Below are 11,322 nucleotides of genomic sequence, written 5' to 3'. Positions count from 1 at the left end.
GAAAGCCAGAGAAAAATTGCTCCTGTGTTTTTACACACTTGGCCATTAAAGATGATACTGATTATGATATTGAGAATTGGAGCTCATCTTTTGAGGAGGGGTAATTTATGTACAATGGGTGAGAACATTAAAAAAAAAAAGCATTTTGGTATCTATGAATGTCTCATAAACTGTTTTTTTGTTGTTGTTGTTTTTTTTTGGTATCTGATGAGACTTTTGACCTTTGTGCTGTTTATTTTTTGGAAAAGTTTTCCCGCACACACGTTCACATCTTATTTGTGCGCACCTGCACTCATCAACCCTGTGTCAACCAATCAGCTCCTTCCACTGGCGTGTACGTCATTATCTCGTCAGTTATCTTTTTCTGTCGGTACTTCCTGCTTCAGTCATTTGTTGCTCCACATCACTTGTGATGTTTCCTAGTTAGTAGTTATTTGGTTTTCGTTTCAATATTTGTTTTAATTTGACCTTTCCTTGTGCTTATTTTTGAAATGAAATCCCTTTTTGTGTCTCCTGCACTGCACTCCAGCCTGGCCTCCCTGCAGTTGGGTCAGTCACCTTCTTGCCTTTGCCACAACAAAAACCTGAACTGAAAAAGAAAATTGACCAACCAACTAATAATAATAATGTATTACGTCCACTTTTCCAAAGACTCAAAGATGCTTTAAAATTGTACACGTTATTCCTTCACGCCTCCGTTATTGCTGGTGTGGCCACAGCCCTCCTGGAGTATTCCAACAAAACTACGGCTGCCATTCTGTGGCTACGGCACTTCGGACCCCCTCCAGATATCCAACCGTGTTCATTGGTATGCAACTCGTGGCACGTGTCTTGTCCAGGGACACAACCGGGCGACCCTGTGGCCATGTTCTTATCCCCTGTGCCGCGGTGCCCTACGAACTAAGTGAAGAGTAAGCCCGATGTCGACGCAGCCATATCAAGTGTGTTCCTGTTCCGTCCAGAAAATGTCATCACTTGTGATTGGCCCCAAGCGGACGTTTTGGAAGGACGTCACATTCAAATGTTCTCAATGAAGCCCCACCGCAGGGGACTATTTATCCCGCGGAGGAGTCACCTGCCGGCGCGTCACCGCCTCCCCGACCAATCCCGGCGCGCCTCCTCCGCGTGTGCGCGTGCGTCTTTTGGACATCCCTCCCTGCGTCCGGGCACGCGCGCCGTCTTCGCCGGCTGCCTGCAACCGCGCGCGCGGCTGCGAGATTCGCCAGAAGCTGTCCTGCCTCCTCCTGCCTCCTCCTCCTCCTCCCGATCCCTTCGGTACCGCGTGAGTGGACTTGGACCGCAGCCGCCTGCCGAATTTAACCCGGCTCGATCTGTTTCGGATTGTCGCTCCTGTCCCGTTTTGTGCGCAACAGCCAATGCTTGAAAGGTGAGTGGATGAAAAAGTTACATTCACTCAGATGAAGTTGCAAAAAAAATGCTGTTTCCCCCCCTAACCCAAACATGTGCTGTCACGCCTGAATTCTTACTTTTCCCACCTTTTTTTTTTTATCATTGATCAATACACACTAGCAGGATCGATTTGCTTTGCGTTATTTGTGATGCCCGTACATGGCCACACGCTTGTTGCGAGATAAAACTCCTCCCTTTGGAATTATTACAGTATACCTTGCTGCGTGATGTTGGTGATGATGATGGTGATGATGAAGAGCAGAAGCATCCGTGCGTGCGTATTTGCGCCGTGGCGCAAATATTTTCCCCTGACCAACATGGTGGCTGCACTGGGTCATCAGTTGCGAGTTGGGCAACAACTGATGGTTTCACGTTTAGATCAGCAACCCCACTGTTTTTTTTTTTTTCATTTTATTTTTTCATTTCATAGCAATTAACAGCTTAAGAGGTCTCTTTAAAATTATCAATTGCTCTAAAATATTTTTTCTTAAAATTCTTTAAAATACTGACAACTAAAATTTCAAAATAAACCAGTGGTTCTAAAACCTGGATCTATACTACCACCATTGTGGCTAACATGAAAATGCAGTAGCATAGTCGGCCTATGTGTTTCTCAAACTCAGGTCAAGCAGCCCCCCCCCCAAAAAAAAGGTATATTTAATACACATTATGCGCAATTTGAAGATTAACACTGTGCTGAAAGATTCAAAGATTCAATTAAAATGTGTTCTAAAATCAGCCATCCATTTTCTTTTGCCGCTTATCCTCACGAGGGTCGCGGGGAGTGCTGGAGTTTATCCCAGCTGTCACCCTGAACTGCTTGCCAGCCAATCGCAGGGCACATAGAGACAAACAGCCACACTCACAATCACACCTAGGGGCAATATAGATTGTTCGATTTAATGTTGCATCTTTTTGGGATGTGGGAGGAAACCGGAGTGCCTGGAGAAAACGCACTCAGGCACGGGGAAATCATGCAAAAATCAAATTTAGCCAAATATATATGCAACTGAATTTTACTTAAAAGTTAAATACAACTGATCCTCTGTAACTTGCACATTCGGTGATTCTTCCCCCCCACCCCTAGAGTTCCACACGCTATAGATCAATATATATATATATATATATATATATATATATATATATATATATACTATGGGAACAACCGTGTGCGTGTCACTGGTCTGTTGGAGGTGGTGCAGGAATGTGTTTATTTGGACTTTCCCGCCGCAGACTCCTGCGCCGGAGGACAAGGAGACAAACGGGGTGTTCCAGGCTTGACGGATGATTCGCGCGTTACGCTAACCTCCGCCTTTTTGTATCGATCTTCATTCCGCCTTTCACCTCCAAATGCTGGCTGCCGTTGTGCGGCGGCTACAGAGCAATGTTTGCCAGGACGCGATTTCCAGCAGAAAACACTCATGGCAGCCCCCCCCCCAAAAAAAAAAAAAAAATCACAAAAGCATATATTCCAAAATAATGATTGTCCCAATTTAGTGGACTTATTCTCTTGTATGAATGGCAACAGGTCTGTTGAATTGTTTTTTTTTTTTTCACCATCTAGTGGAAGAACATTTAAATCTTCTGTTGTATGACGTTTGCATGTGTGGACGAATTATTGATATGTAGTAAATTTGAAAAAAAAAGATTATTTTCTGACTGGTTGGAGCACCGGTGTCAAACTCAAGGACCGGGGGCCAGATCTGGCCCGCCACATGATTTTATGTGGCCCGTGGTGGTCAATCAACTTCCATGATATTTTTGTGACAATCTGTTCTAAATTTCTTGGTTATATATCATAAATGATTACATTTACAGGTTATTAGCATTTTTGTGTCATGAAACATGAACAATGGTTGGAAAAACACATTCGCATCGTGTTCCGATTCTAAAACTATTTCAGAAATTTTGCGTGGAAGTTCGAGGCGATTAAAGGTTTTTATGGTTTCACAGTCATAACGGCCCTCTGAGGGGAAACTGGAACTACAATGTGGCCCGCGCCAAAAACGAGATTGACACAACTGGGTTAGAGAATCCCTGCGATAAAGCTCTGACTTGGCCCTTTGGCCAGCACACGGACGTGGCTGAGATGGTACATCTCATGATGTATGTGAGGTTCAAGTATCGTATTATCGTTGCAACAGGCTTAGGATCTGGACCCGTTGTCTGTTTGTTGAGCAGTCACTCATCATTTTATTGCTCACACGCGACAGTTTATTGGTTTCAGGAACGCGTTTGTGTTTGTAGGAGAGATACTTTACAGTATAGTGCATTCTCTCCACATTTTAAAACAGTTCTTAATGTGTGTGATGTGCGTTTGTCCTAACATCCCAAGGATTAAGTATTGTAGGATACTTTAGCCACCCTATTTTTTTGCCTTGCTGAAATGAGTCCCTTTGAGTGGGCGGTCCCGTTTCATGCAACTGAGTGACTTTACACCCACTCTCATATCCTGATTGGTCAGTCTCAACCCTGCCTCTGTGGAGTTTACACATTCTCCCCGTGCCTGAGTGGGTTTTCCCCAGGTACTCCGGTTTCCTCCCACATCCCCCCAAAAATACTTGGACACCCTAAATTGCCCCTAGGTGTGATTGTGAGTGCGGCTGTTTGTCTCTATGTGCCCTGCGATTGGCTGGCAATCACTTCAGGGTGTACCCCGCCTCCTGCCCGGTGACAGCTGGGATAGGCTCCAGCACTCCCTGCCACTCTTGTGAGGATAAGCGGCTAAGAAAATTGATTGGATGGATAAATTCCCCATAGGTGTGATTTTGAGTGCGACTGTCTCCAAGTGCCCTGCATTTGACTGGTGACCAGTTGACGGTGTACCCCGCCTCCTGCCCATTGACAGCTGGGATGGGCTCCAGCACTCCGTGCGACCCTCGTGAGGATAAGCGGCAAAGAAAATGGATGAATGGATGGATAGTCTCCAAGTCTGTTGGTGAAAGCCATTTTATTTTCACTGAAATTAAGCACTAATTGGTCTAACGGCATGTAGATGTAGTTCCCTAAAGTTTTGATACGTTGGAATTGCTGCAAAAACTGAAAGATGATTCAAGTTTATATATATATATATATATATATATATATATATATATCTCCAGTAAACGCTTCACTTGATCTAATGAAGGATTGAAAGGCACGCTGTCCCAGCTGTTGTCTGCTGCGCGACCCAAAAAACAACGACGACGACGACGGAGAAGAATGATGCCCCGCCCCCCTCCCGTCGTCCCAAAGCCCTCCATCAAGGCCACCGGGCACCGCCTGGCACCACTCGAGCACTTTCCTCGTCTAGAGCCGCAGGAGCCACTGATTGCTACTTTACAGGAGTCAGCTGGTCAAACAGACGGGCTGACGTCCCCCATTGGGTTTCATTAGAGTTGGTCTTGATGTTAAAGCCCGCGTAATCCACTTTCACAGCCTCGCAGACCACAATGCGGCGAGCTGCGGCGGCTATCTTTAGACGACGTGCAAGCGCAGGCCTTTGGCTCCCATAATTAAAACAATACCATCAAACCGCTGTAGCCGGCTTTTTAATGTCTTCAGCGAAAGAGCCAGACCGGCCTCTGCTGATCCACGCTGAAGAGAACTTTTAGCCCGGATCGAGAAATGTCATTCACTCTTGTTTGCGTTCCTCTAGCGGGAGTGGGCATGACAGGAGCTCTGACCCTGGAAAAGGCCTGCAATTACCCATAAACTCCACAAGGTGGTGGCAATGCACTACTTGCATCTAAATAAAACTCAGCTCACTTCAACACGGTTCCTTAACACCAGAAAGCACCATTTCCCATTAGACAAGGATATGGCCTGATTTAATGAAGCTCTTCCACTCACTTCAACATAGTTCCTTGGCAGCAAGATACCACAAAATACCGTAACTCACGGCCTACACAGCGCACCTGGTTACAAGCCCCACCGAGTACATTTGTAAAGGTAGTACCATTTGGTACACACATACGCCGTGGCTGTGTAAAAGCCGTAAGTCCCGACATTGAAACCCACATTGAAACACAAGATATTTACAAACAAAGACGGTACACAGTAAGAGTTTCCCTCTGATGCAATGCTAACGCTAGTGCTAACGCTAGCGCCACGCTAAAGCTAGCGCTAATGCTAGCACCCCGCTAACGCTAGCGCTAATGCTAGCGCTAATGTTAAAATAAAACTCACCAGTAAATATCACTGAGTCACGCCAGTACCACAGCACCAACACGCTAGAACAGCGCTAACGCTAGCAGCTAGTATTCCACCGGTCTCACTTTTACCTTTTCCGCTCAAGTGCCCCCTTGCAGCCGTGAGAAAAAAATTACACAGATGAGCCGCATCACCGCATAAACCGCAGGGTTGAAAGCGTGTGAAAAAAGTCACGGCTTGTAGGACGGAAATTACGGTAGTTATCTTGATAAAGGGTTGAGGGTTGAATTTTCCCTGGTAGAGACCACACGCCATCACCGCACTCCTCAATTACTCTCATAAATAAGCAAGTACAGTCAAAGTTTGTGTAGTAGTTGACACAGCGAGGACTCCCAAAGTGCTTCGCTTCTACACTTGTCACTGTTCAGGTAATTTGCGTTTCCATGTCAGAATCTGGCTAAATTGTCTGATATTGGCAGCTAGCTAGAAATTTACTCAGACATTTAATTTCACACGCGGTGGGTGGGGAGCCACTCCAGAGAAGCACCCCCCCTCCCCCACCCCTACGTGTATACTAGCAACTGTAAGAAAACGGTATTTCCCATAATATGCCCCCTTTTTTATGGCCATTCATTTTGACACGGCACATATGGTGTTTTCTCATAATCACATGAACATCTCCAAATACGCCGTTATTGATGTCATCCTTCAGTCAGATGGTTGCGTTATCAAAGAAACATTTCCGTCTTTTTGCTGCAAGCTAATCAGGCGTGGCGCACTGACACTGACCTTCTGACCTTTATCTCGCTATCACAAGCCCGGCAGCAATGAGGCGCACGATTTAGGGCCGTTACCAGCGCCGCTCCGTGTTTGTCTGGAGATATCGTGGATGTTCGGCACACAGCACTGCACGCACCACCCCGGATGATACACTACGTGTGCGTGGAATAAGACGAGGGAGAGTGATTTATGGAGTCATATGAACAGTCGAGTGTATTGACCATTTGCGCAACCACAAAAATTACATAAAGTCACAGAAAACACACTTCCTAAATTCGGTGGCAAACTCGAGGCCGGGGGGCCAAATCCGACTTTACCATCAGGCTGTGGGCCCGCGACAGCAAATAATTTGGCAACTTCAGTGACCCAATCCGTAGCACGATTTCTTTGGAAGTAAATTAGTGCCACCAGGATTTGAATTTGAAATGTAAAGTGATCACATTTTCAATAGTTGCTACAATTCGCTGTCTGAAATCAGCCAATCGCAGTTACGCTTTCTCAGACCATGTGACGTCACATACTAAGAAGAGGTAACTGGATTGGCTGGATGTTTGCTTCTGACCTGAGGTAACCCTGCCTGGTGGCACAGACGCTCACTTTTAGACAGTGAATTGTAGCGGGTTGAATTTCAGATGGCGAATTGTAGCAACTATTGAAAATGCGATTACTTTACATTTCCAATTTAAATCCTGTTTTCTGTGGTGGCACTAATTTACTTCCATGTATTCCAAATCATATGTAACAAATGCATCGGGAAACATTTTTTACAAACCCCATTTTTACAGTATTATGTGTGTGTGTGTGTTGGGGGGGGGGGGCTGGAATCTAGTGCCATATCTTTCATATTTCACCAAGTTCAACTCTGCATGTCAAATGTTTCATGAGAATTAAAGGGAAGATGTCGATGCGCCGTAAACCAGATATGTTTCGGCATAAAATTAGGCAACTCGCGATAAATGACAAAAATGAGTGTGATGCCCTAATAGTGGAACTTTTAAAGTCTCAACCCCCATAGAAGGATTTCTCATCTTAAATAATGAATATCGAAATTTGACCATTCTACAAGCAGATTGAGGACAAATCAAACTGCATACCAGTTGATAATCGCTCAAGACAATCTTTAAGCGTGATCTTGTGATTTGGTCTTTTCTTACTTTGAAGGGATGGGAAATACTCAAAATTAGGGCGGCTTATTGATATGCGTGTGACCCGGTTCGCATCTCATGTTGGCCATTTTGGTGCTTTTTCTCCAGACGACTTCTTTTATGATTAATGGCTTCATGGTTTGGTGTTGCAGCGCCATCTGTTGTACTTGACAGCCTGTAAAATACACTTGTGTTGTTGTTGTTGTGCGGCAAGGTGGATCCGATGCTAGAGGATTTGCCTCACAGTTCTGAGGACCCGGGTTCGATCCCGGCCCCGCCTGTGTGGGGTTTGCATGTTCTCCGCGTGCCTGCGTGGCTTTTCTCCGGGCACTCCTGTTTCCTCCCACATCCCAAAAACATGCGACATTAATTGGACACTCTAAATTGCCCGTAGGTGTGTTTGTGAGTGTGCCTCTTTGTCTCGATGTGCCCTGTGATTGGCTGGCATTGTACCCCGCCTCCTGCCCCTTGACAGCTGTGATCGGCTCCGGCACTCCTGCGACCCTCGTGAGGATAAGCGGTAAAGAAAATGGGTGAATGTTGTTGTTGTGGGCAGGTTTGTGTGACTCCCTGTGATCAACTGTTTTTTTTTTTTTTTTTTTTATCCACATGTAGCTATTTAATTGACTTATTGATCTAAGACTCACCCAACTCCAAAGTGTTTGTTTGATGTGGCGCGACACGGCGACGGCGTAGGGGAAAAGAAAAAAAAAATCATGCAAATAAATTGAAGATTGCATATCTGAGGAGTTGAAAAGAAGAAAGCCTGCCGGGCTGCCAGTCAACTCTGCAATTTCCATACAAACGCCTGGCGAACAGCACGCGTGACCAAGCTTCAAATAGTTTTTCTTTTTCAACGCCCCCCCCCTCACCTGTCATTGTTTCCCTTCCCTCGCTCTGGGAATTCTGATTCATGTCTAATGTGTGACTGCTCTCTTCTGCACGCTGTCTGCGTCGAGTAAATAAATCAAGAGCAAATCAGCCTCATTTTGTAAATAACAAATGGCCCGAGAGTCTGTCAGGAAGGGATCAATCAAAACGACGACGGCTCGGCGACCTTTCGGCGGACCGCTGTCGGTATCTTAATATTCGACCGTTTCTCCACACTTATGTTGATGTCTTATTTATGATGACATAATGCGGCGGCTTCTCACTGTATTGATCAGGTCACACATCAATTTCTGAAATAAACTCAGCCACGCATTTTTCTCTGCCTTAATACAGAATAATTTATTCAATTAGAAAGATACATCCATATTTTTTTTTTATTGTTCCAGAAATACTTTTTTTGGTGGACTTTTATGTCTAGGTCTATGTAAACAGACAAATGGAAAAAGTAGGCCACAATGAGACAGCATGAATGGCTAAAAAGAAATTCCTTATTTATATATATTTTTTTTTATGCGCCTTTTTACTGTCTATTTTTATCGCTTTTATAATCCTGAGTCATATTTACAATACACGTCACTGGCGGTCACATGGTCAATCCTCACGTGATCAATTGGGGCACCAGCCAGTAAAAAGCAGGTTTCAGCATCATTTGTAAACGAATGAATCACATTTTTCTGGCCTTAATAGAACCAAAAATATCAATTTTTACAAGCTTTAAACTCATTTTACCGTAATTCCTGGCCTACAGAGCGCACCTGGTTATAAGCCTCACCGAGTACGTTTGTAAAGGAAATACCATTTGGTACACACATACGACGCAGCTCTGTAAAAGCCGCAAGTGCCCACATAGAAACGCAAGATATTTACTAAGAAAGACAGTACACAGAAAGAGTTTAATGGTAATGCTAGTGCTAACTCTAGCGCGTCGCTAAACCTAGCGCTAACGCTAACAGGGCCGGTTAAAATAAAACTTACCGGTAAATATCACTGAGACACGCCAGTAACACAACAACAACACGCTAACGCTAGCGCAGGGCTAACAAGGTCAGTAAAAGTCACTTCCTTGGCACATATATTCCACGGGCCTCATTCTTACCTTTTTCGCTTGAGTGCCACCTTGCGGCCGTTAGAAAAAATGCACAAAATTAGCTGCATCACCGCATAATCCGCAGGGTTGAAAGCGTGTGAAAAAAGTCGCGGCTTGTAGGCCAGAAATTACTGTAGTTATCTTGATAAAGGGTGGAGGGTTGAATTTTCCCCTTTTGAGGGCACACTTCATCACTACACTCCTCAATTAGTCGCATTAATAAGCAAGTACAGTCAATGTTTTTGTAGTACTTGACACAGCGAGGACTCACAAAGTGCTTCATATAAACAAGTGTCATTGTTCAGTAATTTGTAATTTGCATTTCCATGTCAGAATCTAGCTAAATTTTCTGATATAGGCAACGAGCTAAAAATTTACTCGGGCATTTAATTTCACACTTGGTGGGTGGGGGGCCACTCCACCCCGCTACGTGTATACTAGCAACTGTAAGAAAATACAATTTCCCATAATTCATAGGGGTTAGGGTTAGCGCTAAGAGGGCCGGACTGGTAAAAGTCACTTCCTCGGCAAATATATTCCACCGGTCTCATGCTTAGATTTTCTACTTGAGTGCCCCTTGGGGCCGTTCGAAAAATTGCAATTTGTTTGGCAGTGTGCCATAAGGTCTTTGTGCCTCGGACACGTTAAAATCCCGAGACGGCGCCGTCCTCCCTCCACGTTTGGCTTTCCCGCCGGTGACAGCTGAGCGGTTCCGTGAGAGGTCACGTAAGGAAGGCGGCGGCACGACGCCTGCAAACGCGAGACGATGATTTGCGCTGTGAAGATAGAGACAGATGGAAGAAACCCACGGGGGAATCAAAAAAAAAAAAAAAAGATACAGTACTACAAAACAAATCTGTTCAAAGTTTGCGCTGATGCAAGTATCTGGGCTTTATGTTCCGGTTAATAGAATTACCGCGAGGGAAACGTTGTGTACCGAGAGCTCGCTTGAAAAGTCACACAAGTTCAACATCTGGCACTTACCCAGTGCATTGTGTGGAGAGTTCAGTTTAGTGAGCGCTTGTCCTCATTCGGGTCAAAGCTGAGGTGCAGCCAATCCCAGATGAGTTTGTCGGGTGAGGGGAGGTATAGCCTGGATCGGTCGTGGCCCAATCGCAGGGCAGAAATAAATCCATCGTTCCTTCCGTTCGTCTGCAGACAATTTTGGAGCTGGAGTACCTGAAGAAAACCCTGTGCAGAAAGGTCTATGAAAGTAAATTAGTGCCACCGGGATTTCAATTTGAAATGTCATATAATCACATTCTCAATAGTTGGATTTCAGTGTAACATTTCAATATTAACCATTCAACCAGCTACAAGTCGCAGTCTGAAATTCACCGTCTGTGCCACCAAGCAGGGTTACTTCAGGTCAGAACCGAACACCCGGCCAATTTCAGCTCCGCTTTCTTAGTCCCGTGACGTCACATACTACAAAAACAAATCTGTTCAAAGTTGAGCCGAGATCCTTCCCCAAGTGGAGGAGTTCAAGTATCTTGGGGTCTTGTTCACGACTTTGGATCGGTCCGTTGTGGCGGAGAGGGAGCTAAGTCGAAAGGCGAAGCTCTCAATTTACCAGTCGATCTGCGTTCCTACCCTCACCTATGGGCACGAGCTGTGGGTCGTGACCGAAAGAACAAGATCCCGGATACAAGCGGCCGAAATGAGTTTCCTCCGCAGGGTGTCTGGGCTCTCCCTTCGGGATGGGGTGAGAAGCTCGGTCATCAGGGAGGGGCTCAGTGTCGAGCCGGTGCTCCTCCGCATTGAGAGGAGCCAGATGAGGTGGCTGGGGCAAATGATTCACATGCCTCCAGCACGCCTCCCGGGTGATGTGTTCTGATCGTATCCCACCGGAGAGAGACCCTGAAGCAACCCAGGACA

The 11,322-nt window shown here is 45.4% G+C and overlaps 1 protein-coding gene across 4 annotated transcripts in view; it reads left to right on the top strand.

Moving 5' to 3' along the window:
• The first annotated feature begins 321 nt into the window (after positions 1-321).
• chrm3a (cholinergic receptor, muscarinic 3a) overlaps positions 322-11,322 on the top strand; it is an 85,720-nt gene continuing 74,719 nt past the window's right edge. For 2 of the 4 annotated variants that reach the window (XM_061837666.1, XM_061837667.1), the window contains exon 1: positions 326-1,387. In XM_061837666.1, coding sequence (XP_061693650.1) covers positions 1,377-1,387 — 11 coding nt within the window. In that variant the 5' untranslated portion in view covers positions 326-1,376. Of the gene's footprint in view, positions 1,388-1,621; positions 2,196-4,537; positions 5,782-11,322 lie in introns of those variants that run through there. The other 2 variants (XR_009797493.1, XR_009797494.1) reach the window with 2 other exon arrangements.

The sequence above is a fragment of the Syngnathoides biaculeatus genome, chromosome 12 (assembly GCF_019802595.1).
Source record: "Syngnathoides biaculeatus isolate LvHL_M chromosome 12, ASM1980259v1, whole genome shotgun sequence".
Lineage (NCBI taxonomy): Eukaryota > Metazoa > Chordata > Actinopteri > Syngnathiformes > Syngnathidae > Syngnathoides > Syngnathoides biaculeatus.
This window is presented reverse-complemented; position numbering and strand designations above follow the sequence as displayed.